Source organism: Harpegnathos saltator, unplaced genomic scaffold, assembly GCF_003227715.2.
Source record: "Harpegnathos saltator strain DR-91 unplaced genomic scaffold, Hsal_v8.6 scaffold45, whole genome shotgun sequence".
In the NCBI taxonomy this organism is placed as follows: Eukaryota; Metazoa; Arthropoda; class Insecta; order Hymenoptera; family Formicidae; genus Harpegnathos; species Harpegnathos saltator.
Genome location: NW_020230261.1, coordinates 281,312 through 305,953, shown reverse-complemented (window position 1 = coordinate 305,953; position 24,642 = coordinate 281,312). Strand labels below are relative to the sequence as shown.

The 24,642-nt window shown below is 41.9% G+C and overlaps 2 protein-coding genes across 4 annotated transcripts in view; one reads left to right on the top strand and one right to left on the bottom strand.

Annotated features, from left to right (window-relative positions):
- CtBP (C-terminal binding protein) overlaps positions 1–575 on the top strand; it is a 48,263-nt gene extending 47,688 nt beyond the window's left edge. The window contains exon 9 of the mRNA XM_025301758.1: positions 310–575. Coding sequence (XP_025157543.1) covers positions 310–334 — 25 coding nt within the window. The 3' untranslated portion in view covers positions 335–575. The remainder of the gene's footprint in view (positions 1–309) is intronic.
- A 997-nt stretch (positions 576–1,572) lies between these two features.
- On the bottom strand, positions 1,573–13,538 carry LOC105186871 (protein glass). 3 transcript variants are annotated; one of them, XR_003113407.1, is made up of 7 exons: positions 13,079–13,538; positions 11,812–12,202; positions 10,492–10,791; positions 8,090–8,482; positions 6,279–6,446; positions 2,390–5,559; positions 1,573–2,299 (listed from the first exon to the last, which is right to left on the bottom strand). XR_003113407.1 is itself a non-coding variant. In XM_011147358.3 (6 exons), exons 1-6 carry the CDS (start codon positions 13,140–13,142, stop codon positions 5,394–5,396), a joined length of 1,482 nt encoding a protein of 493 aa, XP_011145660.1. In that variant the 5' UTR covers positions 13,143–13,538; the 3' UTR covers positions 1,573–5,393. The 3 variants fall into 3 exon arrangements, 1 of the variants encoding a protein (XP_011145660.1); XR_003113406.1 differs by having other exon boundaries at positions 1,573–2,820; positions 5,057–5,559; XM_011147358.3 differs by having other exon boundaries at positions 1,573–5,559.
- Positions 13,539–24,642: the final 11,104 nt, after the last annotated feature.

Genomic DNA, 24,642 nt, shown 5'->3' with positions numbered 1-24,642 from the left:
TTGTGTTCTCGCAAAATGATCATTTTTGTTTCGACTGCACGGACGAGCTGTGTTCTTGTGTGACAAGCTGTATTTTGCGACTGAAAGTATTACACATCAACGAGAACGAAAGCGTGGACGAGCTTCTGTTACTTAAGAAAATAGCTCACTTCCGTCAGTCTCGCTTCGCGTTTTATTTTCGAAAGACCCGGCGAAGCACATCGTGACTTCTTCACCTTGATGATTGGAGGCGGTGTGCTAATTAGCTAATGATAATTATACGCTCGTCTTTGAATTGCATTGAAACGTCGGCATAAGCGTCTGCTGCAGGACACGCGCTTACAGTGGAAGTTGAAGAAATGACAGCACTCCGGCGTTAACACTTTATCAGTAGGACGAGGAACCCGCTCGACGTTCCGATTCTTCAACTTGTCATCTTTGTATCGACCAGGCAGGAAGAACACCAACAATTGATACATAACATTCAACAGTGACTACGCCGATTATCTGGAGTCGTATAAATTACCCGACAAGTGGGAACAATTATTTCCAGAGAAACCGCTGCGAGGAAAAATAAAAATGGTATATAAATTAAATTATATTTGTATCTTGCTTGAATCACCATTTTTAAATCCTATTCTACAATTTATACGCAGATACACATACGTATAAATAAGCATTATATTAAAAAAAAGAAGAAAGATGTGCGCTTGGGAGCCTTGTTACACATTATTGTCTCATTACCTGAAAATCTGAAAATTATCTGAAAGTCAGGAAAGCTTTTCTTCCCAAGTTCTGAACAACGAAATATACGGCAAAGTAGGAGTGTTACGTGCCACGATATTACAGGATATCAAAGACTAAGGAGAAGCAAGGATGGCGATCTATTTTGTCTATTCTTGTCTGACTGATATGAGCCTACCTTCCTTGTCCCACGTCCGCGTTGTTTTGCATTCATGAAACCACTAGAGTCAATTTCGGGTTGGCTTCTGTAGATCCTTAAGTTTATCTTATCTGAGGGATGTGAGGGGTTCCCCGTTATTAGAGCAGAGAAATCATTATAAAGACGAAACGATGATTGTAGAGGGCGCTGATCGTCTAGATAGGCCAGCTCTTCTAACGGACATTGTATTTTTTTCCAATAAAAGAAAAATCGTAGCATATTACAAGCTCGATTTTTTTTTATTGCGAAAAAATGCAACGTTTCAACGGTAAGTTCAATTTTTTTATTTTCAACCAGAATAACTTAACAACGAAAGCTGGATTTTTATACGGGCACAGTTTTCATCATCTGCATTAATAAATATCACTAACAATTTTCCAACGAAAGTATATAAACTTTAAATTTCAATAATTGATATTTTGAATATTAAGGTATATGTGAAATGAAACAATAGGAGACAACTTGACTTATTAGCGATACAAATTTACCACGTTAAAACTCGTCGAAAATTGACGGTTTTAATTAGTCTCGTTTCTTTTTACAAGACAAAAATAAAATATTATATATTCGTGTGTGCGTATATGTGATATATTTTCTTGCAAAAACAAAATAAATAAAAATCGTCCGTAGTAACATCGTATTATAATTTTACATGATGAAGTTCTATCAAAAAATGGACATCCGAACAAGATAAGCTCGAAAATAATTCAAGCAAAATAAATAACAATATAATTTTAATAATGAATTCTTGAAAAAGAATCTTGGAGATGTCTCTTTTGAAGATGCATCATATTTTAGATATTTTTAGAAAGTCGTCTCGCGCGCACGCAGACGTCCGTCAAACATGCGCGTTGCTTTCTGGGGTGTAATATACATATATTTTTTTCAGTATAATTTATAATATAATTTGCGTCTCACATAATTTCTGTCTTAATTTACAGTACAACTCGCTGAGTTCTGATTTCGATGTCGTGGGTGCGTGCGGAAGTGCGCAGCTCCCGCACATTTCTTCGCGACGTCGGAAGAATATGACGGCTCCTTAGCGCGAGATCCTTCCTTAGCCATAGCCATCCAAAGAGAATTATAATAAATTAAATCGCGATAACCATACCAATTACAACAACACAATCAAATTACACAAATGTTTGTCGACTCTCGTTCTCGTTCTCGCAGCCGCGTTGTTCGAAATATGACGATTCCGAACGTATGATCTTCTTTCCTCCTTCCGGACACGAATGCGTCCAGGTACTCTCTAAATTCCTTAGAATGAAAACGAAATAGAAATTCACTCGAAGCGTAGTGAAAATACTGACCTCGGAACTGTGTGTGGGAGAAGGATGCTATCGTATCAACAGAATTCGTCAGCAGCAGTATAATCTAAATAAATAAAATGATCCAATAGCAACATTGTTAAAATCCTCACTCGGATTACTACAACAATGTACGATGTATTAGTTTGAACGATACCGTCATTAAATCAAGATTTACTGCCATTATGACGTCATTGACCGATTCTGTCGACACTACAGCACTCTTTTTCTTCTCGCGTAAAAATGATCGTGTCACTCCAGCTTAGAGTGGACTCTAACTTCGCGCGAGTGCACATTTCGACCGATTCAAGTAAAGTTCCTGTAAAACAATGGAATACATCAGATTTGCCATTCAATTTTCAGAAGACATTCACTGGACGATTTAGAGTATTTTGCATGAATGAAAAATCACCTGAATCCGAATAACTTACTTTACATTTTGAGTGAGCTCCGTCTTTTCGATACAGCATTTCTTTACTTTCGTATAAAAGTGAATGTTTCACTCGAACTTATAATAGATTCTAACTGCGTGTTTCAATCGATTGGGCTGAATTTGTTCTTGTAAAACGATGAAATACATCAGATTCACTGTTGAATTTCAAGAAAATATTCATTCGACTTCAGAGTGCAAAATTCATTCCATTTGAGTGAAAAATCACTCAAATTCGAGTGAAATGCTCTACTTCGATTATTGGGTTGTTCGGAAAATAATTTCGGTTTTTTCAAATAGATAGTGTTAGTCGCCTTTTTAAGCAGTTAATCTCATTCTAAACCAGAAAAACATTTTACATTTTTGCAACACACATTTCAAGCCTCATTTGAAAACAGTTGTTTTGGAATCTGTCAAGTTGATTTTGCTTGGCGTCATATCAAAAATGGAAAAGTAATATGAGCATTTTCGTTATATTTTGCTTTTTTATTATCATAAAGGCAAAATTGCAGCGCAAACAAGAAAAAAATTGTGTGCCGTGTATGGAGAGGATGTGTTGACTGAACGCCAATGTCAGAATTGATTTTCGAAATTTTGTTCTGGGAATTTCGACCTCGAAGATGCACCACGTTCTGGAAGTGGCCAGTTGAGACTGATGAAGATCAAATAAAGCATTGATGGACGCAAATCGTCATTTAACAACATGAGAAATTGCTGAGAGATTGAATTTATCGAATTCGACCATGCGTGAGCATTTGAAACAACATGGTTTCGTTTCGAAGCTCGATATTTGGATTCCACAGGTTCTCATAGAAAGATATTTGATTCGTCGCATTACCATCTGCGATTTACTGTTGAAACGTCAGGAAAACGATCCGTTACTGAAGCGACTCATAACTGGAGATGAAAAATGAATTGTGTACAACAATATTAAACGCAAACGATCATGGAGCAGATGTGACGAACCAGTTCAAAGCACACCGAAAGCTGATATCTATCAAAAGAAGGTGATGCTCTCTGTTCGGTGGGATTGGAAAGGAAAGGAATGGTTTTTTTTTGAGCTGCTACCAAACAACCAAACGATCGATTCGAATGTATATTGTCATCAGTTGGACAAATTGAATGATTCCCTCAAGCAGAAGAGACCAGAATTGGCGAGCGGAAAAGGTATTGTGTTTCATTATGACAAGACCTCACACAAGTTTAATGACTCGCCAGAAGCCAGTTAGCGCTTGGATGGGATTTGTTACCGCATCCATCATATTCACCTGATCTAACACCATTCGATTATCGCTTGTTTCAGTCACTGCAAAATTCTTTGGATAGTGAAAATTTCGATTCAAATGAAGGTGTGAAAAATCACTTAATTCAATTTCTTGCCAATAAAGACCAGAAGTTTTATGAGCGTGGAGTCATGTTATTACAAATCAAGGTAAACTGAAAATTAAGCAAATCAGACCTAACGCCGGTGACAAAGCGCAAATAATAATAATACTAATAACATTAATAATAACGCCGGTGGACAGGCCCAAACGTTAAGTATTTATTGAAATTAATACCCTCCTCAGTGTAAGTAACTCCATTAATATTAAAAATCACGAAAAAAAGTCGTATTTAAAAGGTCGCAAAGAAAAATCCAATGTCTTTAGCAATCACTAAATCTAGATGCAAAGATTCAAACCGCAAGTGTGAAAATTACGAAAAAGTCACACTTTCCATCTAAGTGTTCAACATCCGATCAAGATATAATAATAATACACGGCGTGTTCTCGCAACGCTCAATACCAAGTGATTAATTTCAATAAATACTTTGCATTTGTGCCTGTCACCGGCGTTATTATTAGTGTTATTAGTATTATTATTATTTGCGCTTTGTCACCGGCGTTAGCTCTCATTTGCCTAATTCATCAATTTATCTTGATTTGTGTGTGTGTATGTTATCTTCGAGAGCTGTGCTTATATTTAATTGTCATGTTATTAACTCAGGGATGGCAAAAGGTATTAAAACAAAATGGTCAATGCTTAACAGAATAAAACTTTTCTTTCTATTAGAAATATCGTCTTTCATTTTCATGCAAAAAACCGAAATTACTTTCCGAACAACTCAATAGAATGAAATAGCAGTGATGAATTTAACGACGGAGTAGGATGAAAATTGTAGAGTGAAATTTCATTCTGTCGGTACAGCAGCAGCACCTCTCCTTTTGCGAAAGTGCGAAAGTGAATTTTTTCACTCGAGCTTAGAATGGTTTCCAATTCCGCAGAAACACGTGCCTCTCTGTCGGCTCGATTGAATTTATAAAACGACGGAATCCATCGGATTCGCTATGTTGAATCTCGAGTGAAGGATACTCTCATTCGACGGCCCAGAATAGAAAATTCACTTGTACTCACGAATAAAAAATCGTTCGAACTCGGGCGTGTCTCACTCGGCAACTCGAGTGAAGTCTTGCTCCGAGAAATTTAAAGAATACACCCGCATCGAATTACAACGGTGACGTGCCACACGGTGTAACGACAATCGAATTATTACACCGGCCATTTGACGCTCGCGAGTCCGCGAGTCCGCTTGCGTGCTCGACGCGTCGCGTTATTTTTCCGGCGAGTTGATGCCTAATCGGATCACAGGTATTCGACAGCACCTGGGCAGGTGACGCGCCGCGCCGCCGTTGTCATCGAGTATCGTCGTGGTCACACTGCCGGACTGTGCCAGCGCCGGTACCGGACTGTGTCACGTCATGGAACCGCCGTGGACTCTCATGTGCCTATTGAGATTACCGCTTTGACTAAATCTAAGCAGACACAGCTTACACTGGTACGGTTTCTCACCGGAGTGAATTCGCAGGTGCTTGGTGAGGGTCGAGCTGTCGGAGAACGCCTTCTTGCAAAATCGACACCTGGAAGTAGACCGGAACAAATTAACAATCGATATGCGCGCGAGAAAAGAGGGAGAACATAATTAAATCTGTTTTAGAGGGGAAGATTGTTGGCATGTGAGGCATAAAATCATTCAATGCGTTAAAAGAAAGAATGGAAAAGATTAAAATGTGGTTAACTGTAAATTGAATATGTATATAAAGAAGAGATCGTGAGTATACTGATACATTAATGTTTTGCGGACGAAAATATTTTAACGAAAGAATATTAAAACATACATAAAATAAGATAAAATAAAATAGAATAAATATAGATAAAATAATGTCAACCTATTATCTTTATGATTCTGGCGTCACTTCATTGTCGTGCTGTTTCATAGATAGATAGATAAAATGAAATAAACAATAAAAAAATATAAATGAAATAAATGGACTAATTAGACAAAATATAGGTGGACTAAAATATAGATAGAATGGAAGAGAATATAAAATGGGATACAAGCGTAATAAAAATTATCAGATTATTAAAATATATGCAATTTACATGAAACTATGGGCATGATAAGCCTTTATGGACGTGCGTCCGATTTTTAATATTCACTACACTGATAGGTAAAAACAGCAACGATAATAATGCATAAAGCTGTTATAATATTTGTTTGATAAGGAGAGAAATTTTTTATGGGATCGATATCCAACTTCAGACTTCAGAAGAGAATGCACGGAAGACATCTATATACCTGTACGGTCGTTCGCCCGAATGCGTCCTCATATGCGTAGTGACTGAGCTGCTCTGCGAGAATCTCCGGTCGCAGACTGGACATCGGAACGGCTTTTCGCCTGAGTGTGTCCTCGCGTGCGCCGTCAGATTCGCCGCCTGGCTAAATGCTTTCGAGCACGCGTGACATCTTCAAAAAGAAACATGCGCTATTGTCGGTTTTTAGAGTATTAAAAAACCGCGAGTGTTCCGTTATTGGAGAGTGAATATATTGTAGTAATATTATAAAGTTTACTATATAACATCCAAAAAAAAGTATTCTATTTGTAAAGTGATTTTTCCCATAGCTCCTCATATTCTAAGCGAAGCCTTTTATAGAAGAAGGATTTCTCTTTCCATAAAGCGATTAAAGTGAAAGATCCATCTAAAATTTATTAGATATTATTCTTCATATATCAACTAATTTTTCTCTTATACGAAGAGGAATAATGTTGATTTGAATGTCGGCTTCTTTTGTTCAGTCATGCTCTACTTCCAAACATGAAAGAAAAAATAAGCATATGCTCATGGGTCAGAATATTTGGAACGCTTTTTGAAAAAGGTATGTGTGTTGCTGTAACATACGAAGATAATTTACTCATATTTGGTCAAATATAGTTTATAATCTATTGCAAGAAGTTGAATAATATATTCTTTCTTCTATGTCTCATACAATTGATTATGACAAACATTTTTATAGCTATGAAGTTTGTAACAAAACTGATTGAAAATTTACTTATTATGATGATCTTATTTCATTCGTGCCTTATTTATTGTAGAACTGGAGTCAGAAGTACATCTATATATATATATATATATATATTACTTTTCGCTATACATTATAATAATTTTTTTTAAATTAACCAGTATAACTAATAAAAATAAAGTACAGAAAGAATAAATAATAATTCTTTTAAAAAAAGATTAAATAATCTGTGTATAAGAGAAAATTTAGATTAAAATCAATAAGATTTGCGTTATACATATAATCTCGTTATACATATAACATATAATCTCTCTAACTTTAAGAATAATGTGTTGATAGTATTTTCCTTTTAATGTTAGAGGAATCCTCTTGAGACCATATATAAGAATAAAATCCTTTAAAATTTAAATGATTCCGTTTGTTCTAAATTTACTTTTTTTTGGATGAAATTGATTATCCATAAGTTACAATTGACAACCGTATAAAAATGGTACAATGATGTACCTCGATAACGGTGAAATTTTTTGTTAATAATCGCATCTTATATAAAAATGATTGTTTATAAATTTTCTCTTTCTCTCTCTCTCTCTCTCTCTCTCTCTGACAAATTGAAATTTTATAAAAATATCGTAAATATTTTTAGAAATGTGAATTTAGAAGAATCCGACAAATAGTGAAAAATTATAAATCTCACTTTTCAAATCTTTCGTCCGCGTATTTATACAATTTATAAAAAATAAGGAAAGATAAGGAAAGATATTTGAGGAATAAAGTCTTTTTTTCTAGACAAGTTATAAGTAGAGATTTTTAAATGCTGTGTAGAAATTTCAAGGCTTAAAATTTCTGTAGAAATTGTCTTAAAATTTTTGCAGAAATTCGGTTTTAAATCCTTTGCAGAATTTCGAACTTAAAATTTTTGTAGAGATTTCAAGTCGGTCTGTGTGGAAACTGCTGTAGAGATTTCAAGTAACGTTCTCAAGAGTACTCCACGAACAATTCCAAGAATATATATTCTCTATCAGAGAGAGAGAGAGAGGGGGGGGGAGGATCGCGGCACCACGCGGCGAGATCGTATCCCCGGCACCAACCTGAACGGCTTCTCGCCGGAGTGCGTGCGCAGGTGAGTCTTGAGGGTGCTCGGCCTAGCGTAGGATTTGCCGCATATCCTGCAGAGGTTCGGCCTGCCGTTATCCTCGCCGCTGCCTACGGGGTTGATGCCTGCTGTGACCGCCGGCGGGCCAGCGGTACCGACGCAGATCGCGTGCTCACCACCGGCGAGCTGTAGCCGATGATGTGGCTGGGGGTGCGAATGGGGGTGGCCGCCGCCGCCGCCGCCGCCGCCACCGGCGATCAAGCTATTGGCGGCGGCCGGCGCGGCCGAATTCACCCTCGTCTGCGCTGCCGCCTCCACCGGATTGTACTGCGGGGCGGGACTCAAAAGTGGCTCCACGCCCCATGCCGACGAATAGCTCTGCTCGTACCTGGTCACACACATACACATATATGTACATTCGCATATACATACAAGGATTTACGCACACGTGTACACGGAAGAATAAGGGTAGGATCGAATAACTGTACATTGGCGGTTGTTACGATATGGAGAGAGCAAGATGGCCGTCGAGGGATGAATACTTCTCTATGGAGGCGAGGAGACTCGACGAAGTTATGGAAATTATATCAGGGAGGGGAGACGCTGAGACGGGGAAATACTGGTATTTTGGCAGAGCAAGGGAGTTGGGATTTTTTTCTGAGGCTCGCGGTATTGTTTCGGGGACGGATTGCGTCGGGATGATCAGTAAAATTGGATCGCACAGAGAATTTGAGTTTAAAATCAACTTCCGAAATGAGATCATCTGAAAATAAAACTGGAAAAGGGTAAAATCATCATTGATTCTAGAAAAAGGGTGGATACGCCTTGTCCTTCCCTTTCAAAAAAGAGAAATACGTCGACGATTGAAAATTTATGAGTTAAAATTCCTGAAAATTTATAATACCGAAACCCAAAATATTTCGATATAATTCACTAAAATACTATTTTTTGAACATATTTGAAGCAATTGTTCCGAAAAATTATGATACTGAAATCAGTACGAGAAAAATGCACAAAAACTATCGGTATTATTTACTGTTGTTCTATTGTTATTTTGGGAATTGTATTTTTCGGTACATTGTTGGACTCGATATGTTTTTTTACACGCCTCCTAATGAAAATAATGAAACATTTAGCATCTGAAGACTTAAGTTTACTCCGAAGACTTAAATTTACTGCAGCTTTCAACTCTCATATATTTCAGTTTCATTCCTCTATTTTTACTTTCACTTACTTTACGCAAGCACATGAACTGTATTTCGCATACATAACTTTTCCTGTCTTATTCTTTCACGAAACAAATCTCAATAAACATACTAGAGATGTGCGAATCAAGAATTTTTATGTCGAATCGAATCTTATTTTTTAAATTCGAATTCGAACCGAATCAAATCTATGAAATTTCACTCGAATTCGAATCCAATCGAATGAAATCGAATCGAATCATTAAAAAATTCAACGTGACTATCAAACGTGCGAATAATGATGGAAGATTTTAATATAAAAAGGAATATTGATATTGGAATATTATCTTAAAGTAAAATATATATTTAAATATTTAAAGTAATTTATAATAAAGTTATTAATTATAAGTTAAGTTAATTACAAGTTAAGGCTTCAAACACACAGGCCCAGATGGCCCGTTTTGCAGCTGATGCGCGCAAACGATAATGTATGATATTTGATTCCTATTCGAATTATTCGCATTCGAATCGAATCGAATGTAATTCGATTCGATTCGAATTCGAATAGTTCGCGCATCTAAAACATACGAATGACTATTTCAATCAAGTCATCATATTTTGTGATATAAATCGGAATGTGGGAGATTGTTTTGGGGCCTGGAGTTTTTGGGACTTTAGGACCTCTTAGGGAATCCAGCCTTCATACACACATACTCAGAATGGCAAGGCAAACTCGAATCGAATTACATTCGATTCGACTCGATTCGATTCGAATTCGAATAATTCGCACATCTAAAACATACGAATGACTGTTTCAATCAAGTCATCATATTTTGTGATATAAATCGGAATGTGGAAGATTGTTTTGGGGCCTGGAGTTTTTGGGACTTTAGGATCTCTTAGGGAATCCAGCCTTCATACACACATACTCAGAATGGCAAGGCAAACTCGAATCGAATTACATTCGATTCGACTCGATTCGATTCGAATTCGAATAATTCGCACATCTAAAACATACGAATGACTGTTTCAATCAAGTCATCATATTTTGTGATATAAATCGGAATGTGGGAGATTGTTTTGGGGCCTGGAGTTTTTGGGACTTTAGGACCTCTTAGGGAATCCAGCCTTCATACACACATACTCAGAATGGCAAGGCAAACTCGAAATCGTCTTTCAACTTCATTAGTTGTCCAAATGAATGCTCGCTTACCCGGAGTGCATGTTCATGTTCATCGTCATGTTCATGGAGACGTTGACGGACATAGCCGGCGCGGCGCCATAATGGGCGCCGACCGGCGGCACCGAGCCGGGTCCCAAATTCTGCACATAGTCCTGCGGCGAATAGTGATGTGCAGTGGTGGCGGACGGGCCGGTGGAGTAATACCCCGCCGTGGGGCTGCCAGGATGCACCACCGCGTGCTTGAGCGACAGCAGGACGTCGGCGACACCCTCGCCGTTCGGGCCGTTGCTCGCGCCCCTCGGCACGCATTCGCCGCGAGTGCAGCCCCAGCTGGAAGAAACGGAGGAGACTATGAGGAGACCGAGTCGTGCTCGTAATCGCGCGCGATTGCGTGGGCGATCGAGAAGCTGAAGATGGTAACGTCGAGGATACTTTATTTCCGATTTTATCTCAACCCATTCGAAAAATTAATTTTTCTTCATTTGTTTACAGCAATTTGTTAAAAAAGATTTTCTTTAACCAATTTAAAGCACCGATAATCATCGCTCCATGATCAAGAATCCATGCCAGAAACCCAGTAGTTACTTTTTTCGCATCTTCTTCTGGTTTAGGCATGGGCTGGAGCGAATACATCCATATAGAGATTGTTTGTAATTTTTTAACAACGAATGAAGCGGAAAATCGAGAATGTAACACGTGTTTCCTTAGTGATCTTTTCCCGTAGAGTCGATTGGCGTGGTTAGTTTTTCGGAAAAATTAATTTTTCTTAATCTGTTTGCAACAATTTGTTTAAAACATTTCTTTTCGACCAATTTAAAGCACCAATAATCATTGCTAGGACCTGCTAGGATGCCCTGAAACCCAATAGTTACTTTTCTCATATCTCTACTGATTTAAGGATGGGCCTTAATGGGTTAATCAACACGTTCGCTATCGCGCTTAGATTGGAAACTCGCTTATTACAGGTTGTATCACACTTTCAGTAGTCGTATTTGATATAGAGCACAAAAACTAAGTATTTTGCATAAAGTGTCACGCATTGTGTGACGTTGGCGGCGAACGTGTCAGATTCAAATAAAACCGCATTGATCGTACATGATCTTCAGCACAATATTCACACAGCCGAATCTTATTATAATCGAGATCTCGAATGTATCCGCAGATGCTGTGTGAGAGTTCCGTTTCATCAGCTGAACAGCGTTTAGCCCTTGTCTTGAGACGAAGTTCAAGACAAGGGGGGAAGTTCAAATTCAGGATAAAATTGACTCAGGATAAATTCGAGCAGATACCGTTGTTCACTAGTAGGGTCCTCCAGTTCGACCTGGACCTGCTCAAGCGAAGCGCACTCACTTGTACGTGCCGGAACACGGGCTGAAGAGGCCAGGCGGCAGCGGATCGAGGTCAAGCGGGGGCAACGGAAAGCCCGCCATGTCGTCGACCCAGAAACTCGCGCCGAACTCGCTCACTTGGCCCTGACCGGCACTCGAGAGCTGCTGATGCTGCTGCTCGATGTCATCCGCCGGCGAGCCGTCCTGCAGATCCTGAAGACGCAGCGTGCCCTGCAGAGCGCCGAGGGCCGCCGCCGCCGCCACCGCCGCAGCCGCCGCCGCCTCCTCGTTCTGCTGGCTACCGCCGTCGGCAGTTAACGCGACCTCGTCGCCGGAGAGCACGCTCAGCGTCGTTGGACCGCCGCTCGTGCACAGCCCGGACGGGATCGTCGCCTCGATGCTACCCACCGAACCTGCGGAACCCAACCGGGCGGATTAAGAATGATTCCTCCGGGGGGAGCCGGGGCACGGGTTGAGACCCGGACGAGGTGTTCTCTTCGAGGTGGTGCCGGGGTGCTCGGATTCACGGCGCTTTCCGGACGAATGTCCCGTCTGGAACTCGTCTTTTTCTGCTCATCAGCAAGGTTTGCGCGGTTGCAAGGCATGCGTGGGAAAGCTAGGCTCCGGTATCTCCGCGATATTTACGAGAAGAGTGCGCTTGATAACGAAGACATCGCACAAGCGTTGATGACAACAGAGCATATTTCAAGTGGAAATATGCGGATAGAGACAAAACGTTCTGTGGGGAAGTACTTCTGCGTCGACCGGATAAATGTTAACACTTAGCTTCCTAAGAAGGAGGACACGAGAGGAAGAAAGACGACTCTCGAGCTGGCGACTCGCAACAACTCGCAGATGAAAGAAGAAAGACGCAGTGTCCCATGAAAATAGAAATGTACCGTACTCTTTTGCCCGATGAAGCGAACTGTGAAATGTTCACGCAGCTTTGGAAACAGATCCACCAAGAATGTGGCTCCGAATCCGAAGCGAAAGCCAGCAGAAGGATAGGCAAGTTGCTCAAAATCATCGATAAGTCGAAAATCACGGAAATAAATGATATGAAATAAAAAGTGACTCAAAGGCACGACATATAAGTCGTCGACGAACGTGCACGTCGAATGCTGAAGAATCCAAGGCGAGAACGAGCTGCTCGAGCGGGTCGCGATTTTTCACACGATGCACGCCACTATGTCGTTATCTCTGTGGGGTGGAAAAAAACTCCGAGGCTGTGTGTCTTTCTCTCCCCTACCCCCACCCCCTCTCCTTCTCTCTTTTTTGCTCTCGCTCACCTGTGCCGAGGGTGTACGGCGGCTCGGAGGTGTTGACCGCGTGATGATTCTGCAGAAACTCCATCTCTGCGAAATTCCCGACGACAGCCACCCCCGGATACACCCCTGTCCCCCGTGCGTCCCTCTTCGCGCAACCCTCGGCGGCGGCGGCCGGATCTCGGCCGCCTCTCCCTATGGAGAGACGCACACCGCTGGTCCAACCCTCCGCGCTCCCGTCGTCCTGGTAACCGCGCGGCGCACAGCTTCACCGCTCGCAGCGGCTCGCCATCGATGGTCGCCTTTTTCGCGCGCTGCGCAAGGTGAACGGCAGGTAAACGACAGAGATTCAAGAGTCGCATCGCGCTGCTAAGTGAATGAGAATTAATTGGGCTCTTCCTCAACGGGACTGTCGTCTCGGTCATTCGTATGAATCTATTGGGTGGTGAGATAATTTGCGCGACGCCGCTCGTGACAAGCAAGGAGGCCGTATTCGACGAGTAGATGTTGCGTTTCTCACGAGTAATTCTTCTCATCGAGAAGTTGACGAAAGAATGTCGACGGTACGGCTCACGTTCTGAGTTTGCTTACGATTTGCCGTGGGAATTAGCAAACAGGGCGCCTGATAATTCGCACGCATGCTAGAGCGCGTTAAACTGAAGAGGTCCTTTAACATTTTGCAATTTGCCCAATAGTCGCTGAAAGTTGTCTCGATTGAGTATTGTCGGCGAATAAGCGCGCGGCGGAACCGTAGTGTATATGAGTAAACAAACCCGAGCCATGACGTCGGCATGGCTCGGGTTTGTTTACGATCCGTTGTGTGAATTATCAGACACCCTGTATATCGTGGCCGACGTCGAGGCGAGTTGGAATATACGTCACAATATTGTCCTGAGGTTACCACAAACTTGGGAATTTTCTCAAGAAGGAAAATATTTAAAGATATTTCAATTAATAACCGAATAATAATTTCCTTCAATTAATAACAAGCGATGAAATGGTTGAAACGTTTGGAATCACGCAAATTATCTGCTCCATCACGTTCCTTATCCGTAGCGCTCGCGCGCAATTACATTAACACGGAAAAATGTATTCAAGGATATACAACAGACATATAAATTACTCATAAATCATAACAATTATGTATTTCCTCGTATGTAGCATATCACTAAAATATTCATAAAATATACCTTGTTGTCATATTTATTACAAACATACTTGATGTATATGATGAATATAATTTAACAGTTACCTATACGAAACGCATATATGGGCATAAATATATATTTATATTAAATTTTACGTTACGTTATATTTGTAAATATATATATATATATTTTTTTTTAATACATTTCACCGCGTATGCACGAAGCGTCTATACCCGGCGACCGAAGTCGTACGAGTCGCACGATTTAAACAGGACGCAATTGCGCGAGATCGAGTTCTCGGGAAATTATTCGAGAAGGGTGCCAACGCTCTACCCTCCTCCTTTCTCAAATAGAAGGCGGCGCGAGCAGTCATTACGTGTTTCACATCGCGTTTCAGTAATTCTCTCCTTGGTCTTCCAGCAGACTTGGTCGCCGGATATTACCGCTAAGGTCGCTCTTCCGCGCGGCCGAAACTTTCCCGCACGCACGGAACGCGCTGGACCGCGCGGACGGATCGCTCGCGGCCGCGAAAATCGGCGGAGATTAATGAATGACTTTTTTATGAATGACCGAGGAGAGGAAAATGCACGTGCATATTCGGCTCAGCACGCGCGTATCGACGACGTACCTTTATGGCTTGGAAGACCTGCCGGTCCTAGCTAGAGGCTTCTGCAGAAAACCTGCCGGATATTCCCATTCACAGAGCCGCCGCTCCATCTTCCCATATGATCCTTACGCGGTATCCTTCGCGGCTGAACGGCCGAGCGAGATTTCCCTCGACGTCCTCCGGCTGCCACCGCGAAAACGAGGAAAAGCTCACTTTCGCGCGCGTTCCGGTGGAAAAAGAGTCCAGGAGAGGGCAATATATGTATTCGAAATTTGCGATATCGCGCGAAGGGATGGTTCGATGCGTCTCGAATGCCTACCGAACGATACAATTGCCCGCTATTTGTTCACTCGAACAAAAATTGGAACTTTGCCCTTCGGCCTGCGTGAATTCGACTGCGCGTCCCTGCGGCGCTTCGAGGTCTCTTCATCGCGAGATAACGAGAACTTTCCGCGAGAGACAAGGAGAGGACAACAAGTTCGAGGATGATACCTTCTTTGACGAATCCCGCCAAGCCTTCTTCCTGACGTTATCTCCTTCTTACGTTAATTTTAATCGCGTTTAAATCTCCTTTAAACCCTCCCTTTTACGTTAACTTCCTCTTTAGCGAATTGACTTTAGCGAGATCTTTCGTGCCGGAAGATCGTCGGGCAGATTTTACGATTGATAATTCTACAACCGCTCAGGCAGTTTGCTTCGAATCCCTCTGAACTTTTTCCACAGGGATGTTTCCCGCAAATAAATAAATAAATAAGTAACCGCTCGGAAGCGCACGAGTCATCCGCTTCATCACGTCTCTCTTCGCGATCCTCCGTAAACGCCGATCCCCCCCCCCCGTCGCACTATCTTGGTCTCTCACACAATCTCACGGATTTGCCGAGGTTTCCTCGATTCTGGACTTCCGACGAGGCAGCGAAGAGCTGCCTGTTCGTCAGCGACGTCCCGTCAGCACACTTGGTCGTCGCACAAGAAGGCACTCACTCGAGGCACTCGAGAACCGGCGAGAATCGCCTCCTCCGGGGGAGGGCAACTCGGAACGTCCCGAATTACGGATTACTCGGCGAATTGTTGCTTGGACCGCAGACGCTGGAGGACACCGGCGGACCTTCCGCTCTTCGACGAGCGCTCCTCCGACTTCCGGTGAACCGTCGAGAAGACCGCTGGGCTCGCGACGGAGACACTGACGCGCGTTGCTGCCATGCTCTGGCAGGATGGCATGTCAGTGTCTCTTGGCTAACTACGGATCTACCACCTATCAGCCACCCACTCTCTCACCCCTTAGCGGCTCACTGACTACGTATACCCCACTCCACTTCACGAGAACCCTGCTCGCTATCTCTTTTTTTCCCTCCCTCTCATTCTCAGTCTGTCTCCTTCTCCCCTGTTCTCTCTCTCTCTCTCTCTCCCCCTCTCTCTTTCTCTCTCTTCCTGCCTCTTCGTCACCTCCGCTTCCACCAACGCGTGGCACCACATATCGTCGGGGTCTTATGTACCCCTCCGCTTGCGTAAAACGCAAACCGCTCGCGAGTGAAACGCCAAGCGGCAGCGCGCCGCGATTTCTCGTCTCTCTGTCTTCCCCCGGTCGCCTCGGTGAGAAGAAGAAATGAATTTCATCTCTTCCGTAAGAATAGACAGCGCAGGTTATTCTGGTAAATTGCACGCGCGAAGGCAGAAGGTACGTCGCGCGCGGAAATGGCGATCGAGGTGATTTCTTACGAACGGACGAGCGAACCGCAATTAGTCGTAATTAGTCGCAAGTCTTATGAGCTGATTGATTGCAGAAAGGATCGACCCGGCGCCGCCACTGGATGTGCCAGCCGATGAACACGATGTCGTCGCCGACGACGACACGGGATACTAATCGCTCATTCGGCGATCGGCGATCTTCCCTCGCGCGCTATAACGATGACATATCCTGGCTCGCAAGAGGACGGCCCGGCTAGAAGGGGGGGGGTATTATATTTTCTTGAGATACCATTACCGCGCCGATCACGGTGGTCCTGCCTGGCGGACGTGTAGCTTGCCCCTATCGATACCCCTCGAGATCACTGGCTTGTAATGCCTTCCTTTTCGTGGATTATTGACCAGTCAACGGTGAGCCCGGCTGCGAAAGTGCATGCTCTCGCCTTTCCTGAGGACTCGCGTCGACGACGACGACGAGGATGCGATCATTCACCGTGCCTGCGATACCAGCGTGACCGGTGTAACTTTGTTACACCCCTGTAACAAAATTCTCTCTCTCTCTCTCTCTCTCGGCAATTGAAATAAGCAGGTCTCTCGTTTTGTTATTCATCTTCTTCATATTCTCTCTTTCTCTCTTGAAGGAAAATAAGGTTCGGAAAGTATGTGATATTCATTTATCGTAAGAACTAACTTAAAATGCGAAGAAGTTTCGTCGCTTTGTGCATTTGTATATTTTCATAGTGAAACTTCACTTCTTTTAAACTTCTGGAAAACTAATTTTTTATTATTTCTTGAAATAAGAAATAGCAACTTTATCAGTCAAAGCGTACAGTTCGATTTTTAAATTAAGAAATTGAAATCATTTAATTTTTATTCAATGCTCGAACCTAAACTTTCGGTTTCATTGGAAGAATTGAGACGAGGCAATTATTGCTTGTTAAAAAAAAATAGAACAATTAATATGTTGAAAGTTTGAAAGAAACGAGCTCGCTATTGAGATGCAAAAAGACGAAACTTAAGTAAATCAGTAGATGTTTCATTTAAATCCAAATTGATTTTATTTCACGACGCAAAACTATTCACTAAGCAAATACAGTCACTATTGTTATATACAATTCCTCGTCAACGCTCCGACATCATTCGTCCATCTTTATTGTAAAAGATGGTCCCAGTTGGTCGCCGAAGAAGGCAAAGAATCTACCCGACCTCTCATCCGCCTGAATCCCTCGCCATACAAATGTACCGTGCGAATAAAGAGAACACGCGCGACAAAGTGAAGAAAAATACACAATAAAATACGTTTCCCCGTATCCGACATAAATTCGAACATTTGTTTGTTACCAAAATCGCGCACCAAAATCATCTTCCAGCACCGACTCGCGTTCTCATCGTCGTCCCCGCCGCGCCGGTGCGCGTATCCGACTATCGGATGTCCGCGCGATCGCAACTACCTTTACCGAATGTCCCATCGGACCGGACACCTGACTGCGTAGTTCCGATACGCGGATACAGGAAGAGGAAGTCGACCGCGCGGCCACACCACCGCCGTGCGTCACCGGCGAGGCCCGCGGTGTCGGGGGTGTCGTCGTATTTTCGATCCGCTCTCAGTATGCGTAGTTAGCGCAAGCTACAAGGTCGGCGAAAGAAAGAAAGCGAGAGAGAGAGAGAGAGAGAGAGGGAGGGGGAGGGGAGAAAGCGGATCGCATAGATGGGCACCGAGTCCCATGACACGCCGTGTGTACAACCTGGGTATTGGCTTACACTTCCAGCCGATTGGGCCCATGGTATTTATACGGGGCCCCATAGAAGATCCCTCGCCCTCTTGCTCCCCTTCCCTATGGCACGTTATCCTTATAATGATCCGCGTCTGCTTAAAGGCGGGCTAAATACGAAACAGCTTGAAGATAATTAAAGAGCCAGAGATGAAGTAATTTAAATATCGCCCCCTTGCAGAAGGTTTCCCTGTCGATGCAATTACAGGGATGCGGTGCGGGATATTTGAAAGATTTTTCATGAAATATCAATTTCGCAGTCTCACTGGAAGATCGGACAGATTTGATATCACGTCAGTTTTGACGCTTTGATATTGCTTCGTGCTTATTGAATTAAGCATGAAATATAATCAATCGCATTTATATGCGTGCAATATATCGATTGCACGGACAATAGGAACGAGAGTCGATGAAAAACGAATTAAAAATATATGTGTCTCGAATAATAATTATTTAATAAGTGTTAAAGCCTATAAAAAAATGCACGATTAATTCTGTGGACAATTTGCAATTTCGTATAATATTTCGCCCAACTACTTGTGTTGGCTCTTACAGGCTTTATTATTTATCCATTGTACACTCGAGGGCTTATAACAATGATGTTTATATTCATTAGCTTCTCTACATTATATTTCTCTTCTTGTTTTAATACGCTCGTCATTCAGGCTCTCATACAATTTATGGAAATTGGTGCGGTGGTAAACGTGTCGAGCCGGCTGAGAAATGGAATTGAATTTGACATTATGAGAAAAGCTATGATCAAGATTTACAAAAAGCACAGAGAGAGAGAGAGAGGGAGAGAGAGAGAGGGAGAGAGAGAGAGAGAGAGAGAGAGAGAGAGAGAGAGCGAGAAAAGGGGGGAGGGGGAGTGCAAAGAACAGAGAACGAAATAGCCAATTTTCGTTTGAAATCAGAATTCGCGCTGCGACGGCAAAGTTCCCGCTGCGAACTCGCCCCGGCCTCTATTCAGCCGCCCTACTCGCCCCCCTTTCATCCCCTAGCGGTGTCGCGAAACCGTAGGAGATATTGGTACAGCTAGTGTGTACACCGCAGGTAGTACCGGCATCGCCACCGCCGCGGTCGTCGACACACCTGTGTTTGCTCGCGATCGAAATCAAAGCGAGCGATTACGGCCGATGCGGATCGCGCGCGAATAACGCGCGCGACCACGTGCGCTCCCGTAGTTAAGTCCGCTCGATTCGCGGCAGACGAGGAGGAGGAGGAGGAAGAGGAGGAGGAGGAGCCGAGGGAGGAAGGGTGAGCGATTTCTGGCCGGTTGCGCGCGAATGTAACTCAGGCGCAACGTATGCGATCCTGACCGTTTAATCAAGCCGCAGGTACACCAAACTGCGGGTGCGCGGACGCGGGTTAAGCGGACGGTACACTTGGCTTCGATATGGTTTCGACACGTCTCTCTCGATGTAGCTCGGAACGCAGCCAGATGTTCAAGGGGAGAACTTGTTTTCGAATTACTCCTAGAACTTAAGCCCTCTCGTTGAACCTGTCGGCTCTGTTTGAAACTGCAAGAAAAGAACAAGGAATAGGAAGCGGCCGAACCGTATTGAGGGTGTGTTCGCTATTTTTCTCGTGGGTCTCGGAACGCATTCGCTCTTGTACCCTCTTGAATCGCCGTTCTCGCAAATTTTTGTTAAATGTTGTTTCCTCCGTTGTGATGACGATCTTCGTCATGACGTGACGATTGGAAGCTGAGTTTGCGAGTGATTGACAACGTGCGCGTCAACATTCCTCGCGGAAACGCGGAACGTCCGAGAGAGACGTCTGGGAGTGAAAGTCGCCGCAGGTAAAGGTGCTTGTAAAATTCGAAGGATCAGGCAGAAGAGGACGACCCGCGCGTTTAATGTCCCGTGTGAGTCGGCCGAGTTACCGGACTGTCGGCGATTGAGTGATTAAACCGCGTCGGGGGACGACAGCGGCACGATGCCCCTCGCGCGATGAAAGGTCCCGCGCGACGACAGCGGACTATCTTGTCGGCGAGGCGATTGCAGATTATCCCCGCACTCGCGACAAACGTTTCGGGATCGCGGTTACTTAATTATGTTCGCGGCATTACGTCGGGACACGATGCGCGCGTCCTTTGTACTTGCGAGAGATCGCAAGGGGTCGCATGAACGATAGATCGGGGCTCCTCGGTTTTCACTTCATGATTCGTAGTGCTTTAACGCTTTTCTCGTACTCTGCTTATAGTTTCCTTCACGTCACGCGTGATTTACTCCTTAAGTTTCTTGGGATGTAATCTCACAAGGGACAAACATAGGGAAGGCGGAAATTCAAAAGATTCCGAAACTTTGTGTGGAAGTAAAGCATTGAAACATTATTGAAATCCCCTCCACCCTCCTCTAATTTTGCAAAATTTGAATATACAGTTGCAAAGAATATGAAATACATTACAACTTTCATACAAACCATTTTTGCACATGTCTCGTATTTTAAAACATATACGCTAAAAATGAAAATGGTTTCTTTTTCGAAGGGTGGTTTCACCCCCTCAGACTGGGATTCCGCACGGATGAACAATAGTTTGGCATTATGGATGAACTACTTTATTTCCACACAGTTTTAGAATTTTTTGAATTTCCGCGTTTCCCTATGTTTCTTTATCAATTAAAATAAGTGGAAGCTTAAGCGAAGCGATAATGGAAATATCACCACTCGGAATCACAAGAGTGAATTCACATTGAGTGAAACACAAGAGCCCTTTTTAATTCATTTTTTAATTCATACGAGTGAAAGTTTTATGCCTATTTCTATCAACATCGATTAAACCTTAATTTAAATTCTATTTAGACAAAGACGCAACCTCAGACAAATATTTAGACTCGGGTTAAAGTTTAATCCACATTGCTAGAAAAGGATATTAGTCAATTAGAGTGAATTTTTTATTTTTCAACGATGGAATACGTTAAATTCAATATATAATTTTAAATAAAATTGTTCATTTGGCAAATCAGAGGAGAGAAGAGAGAGAGAGAGAGAGAGAGAGAGAGAGAGAGATCGAAAAATTCTACATAAATAAAAAACTATTCGCTTAAACTATTCGCAAAAAAATTTAAAAGGCGTATAATAAATTCTTATTATACTATATTATATAATTAATATATAAATAATAATTATATAATTAATATAATCTCAATTGAGAGAGATGTTTCGTGTGATAATCTGTTATTCATCATAAACACTCTCAGTCCCACATTTTATTCGCATCATTAGTTTTCACAGAAAAATTTTTTTAAGATAAAATTAATTTATTGAGTTAATTTGAAATTTAGCACCGTTTTGTTGCTTTGAAAGAGACTTTACTTTTTATTTATATTTTAAGACTTTACTTTTTTGAACTATAAAATTTAATAGCTGTCATAAAAAAACAATTCTTTGAAAAAATTGTTATAAGATTTTATAAAAAATTTTTATAGAAATTAAGAAAAATAGCGATCTTATTCTTAATATTCAATTTATTAGTTTAATTAAAAAGTTCCATTTGATCTTTGTGTCAAATTTGATTCTATGAACGATTTATTCAACCAAGTGATAGTCGCAATCATGATTTTTCGTCAATTGAATTATCAAAATTACTAAAATGACAAGTTTATTTATCATATTAAAATTCAGCATGTCACCATATATCTTATATTATCTACCATACTTTACACGTGACATTTTTAATATTAGTATTATAATTTAATATTAGTACAATACATATAATTTATTTATTCATATATTTTGTAATGTATCACCTCAATTTCTTTTATTTATAGTACCTTGTCATTCTATACCAACATTTTATTCAATAACAATAATAATAACGACAACAATAATACCCCTTACTACTTTATCTTACTACTTTACCTCTCTATATTTTATTTATAAATTTTAGTAATAATTATCTAACTATCTAATATAAATAATAATATCTTGCTGACACCATTCTCACGTGTCATCTTTTCTACAAGATACTTTTTCACGCAGTCCCATAGAAGCTTCCGTTGCGCATTCTTACATCCATCAGCAACATTGCGTCCGCTTTTGCATGCGGATTTTCGTACGCGTCCCTGGGGTCCCGCTTGCGGGGGTCCTCTCTATCGCTCCTGCCGAATCTCAATGATAGGATTGCGGCTTTATTAGGTGCTCGGCTCGATCGCCTTGCGGAGACACGAGCGTGTACGTGGCGGCCGGCTGGCACGCGCCGCGTGTAATTTAATCGGCTATTCGGACGGACGGACGGACGGTCGGCGGGCTCAGGCGGCAAGAACGGTGAACGCATCTCATCCTCTGTGGGATCAGCGGCGGAGGGCCGCGTCGCGAGGGAGGCAGAAGGTGGACGTATCCTAATCCCTCAGGAAACGGTTGATTTCGATGCTTGTGTCTCGCCGACAACGACAACGACGACGACGATGACGATCCCCGTTTTATTTTCTTAGCCGGCTCTTTCCTCCGGCAGATGCGCGCTGTCGTAACCCGGTTGCGCGATGGTCGTCGCCAACCCTTCCTCGAAAATAAGAAACTCGAGACGCGATTCGGGAAAGAGAGAGAGAGAGAGAGATAGAGAGAGAGAAAGAGAGAGAGAGAGAGAGAGAGAGAACGCGTTGTTGCGGGTGTATTATCGCCCCGGCGAGTCGTGGACGAATGTATCGGGTGATGCGAACGCGAGTTCATAGTGGAATTAACAGTAGGGTCTCTGACAGACCCTCCCGTTGGACTTGAGAAGCGTCTCAGAGCGATAATGGCAGGGTTGGAAAGTAGTGAGTTACTTTGTAATGTCGTTACTGCTTCAAGTTCCCTTGTTTTCGGTAAATGGATAGCGACGAACGGTGAAACAGAAGATCTTTGCAACTCCATGAAAAAGATGAGTCGAGTTAATGCTAAAGATTTACATCTTTAGTGAGCAATGTGAAAATAATGATTTACTTTTCAGAAAATAATTCTCTTAACCCCATGGCATTAGTGAGCGTCTTGATGCGGTGAGAGCAGGATTGGGAAGTGATGTGTTACTTGCCACTATTCTTTTAAGTTGCATTTTTTCAGTTGATCTTTTCAAATGAATTCGAATGAATGGTGGCAGGGAATGGTGAAGAAGAAAATCTATATAACTTCGTGAAAGCAAGCGACGGAAATTCTAATAAAAATTGTCCCGTCATTTCTTGAATAAGGATAATGGTGATTGCATACCTTCCAACGTGAGAGTCCAAATAACATTGACGAGTTACTGGGAAGAACGACTCGCTTTTAAAAGATAACTTTCTCGGCTTTGGTTAGAAAGTAAAAAATTCTGAAAAAGTTCTGATGCAAGAAGAGCAGGACTCGAGGAGCAAAAAATTATTCGTTACCTTGTTACATGTTACTTCTTTTAATATTAATTTGGCAACGGTATTATTTTCTCTCTTGTCTGTTAATAACGATGACAATGACAACGGCAATACGTTTTTAAACATCAATGGAAAATATGATCATTACTTTACATGTTGTATTTGTATATACTTTGTATCCGCTCCGTATTTACTTTCTCGTTGCTTTATATTTATTTTCGTTGTTATTTTGCGCAAATGAAATATAGTATCGGCGGCAACAAACTGTAAAAAAGGAGTCTTCAAAATTTAGTGAAGAAAGTAAGAAAAATTGTAACGACTCTCGTTATTTGATGACTCGTGTTTGAATAACGATAACACGAACAGCGAGTTGTCTTTCAAAATGAGTAGCATCAGTCATTATTTACTCGTGGAGGATAACGAATAATTATAACACGTTACTTTTAAAGAAAAACTTTTCTAACCCTGTATGAGAGATGCGAACAATTCGCTTGGCGAACAATCCCATAATACGGGTACATTAGTGAAAAAATATCCTAAAAATAAAAATATTTATTCTGTAAATACTGATGTAATTATATTTAAGTAATTATACTAACATATATACGTAGCTTTACGTAGAAAATAAATTTTTGTTCAAATGAGGAAGAGTACATTTTCTAAAAAGCAACTTTTCCCAAGAGCTATTATTTATTACATATTCGTACATGATAATTATATGGAATATACATATATTCTGTATAGGTAAAAAAATTTAGATTCCAATAAATATGTTATTAGTACCCATCGAATAGATATTTTTTCTTTTAGCATACGTATCATTCGGAGTAACCCAAGTATAGCTCCGTTGAGGTAGCAATTGACTCGTTTCATCATTCGGTTCGTTGAAAGCCCCATATCTTCTCCCGTATCCTCTCGGGAAGGTAAGAACAAAATTTAATGGTGGCCGGCAGAGAGGAAGAGGGTTAGTGAGAAGGGCCATCGATCGCGTGTCAATCTCGAGTTGTCGTCACCGTCGCCAATCGTCCCGACGTGGGCGATTCTATTTTATCTCTTC

Bases quoted from the DNA above. Each gene is read 5' to 3' on its own strand.
- LOC105186871 (XM_011147358.3), bottom strand. From the start codon at position 13,142: ATGGAGTTTCTGCAGAATCATCACGCGGTCAACACCTCCGAGCCGCCG. The intron at 6,447-8,089 runs GTTGGTGCCGGG...TTCTTTTTGAAG, and splicing joins TCCGGCGAGAAGCCGTTCAG to ATGTCACGCGTGCTCGAAAG. The intron at 5,560-6,278 runs GTATATAGATGT...GTCTACTTCCAG, and splicing joins TCGGGCGAACGACCGTACAG to GTGTCGATTTTGCAAGAAGG.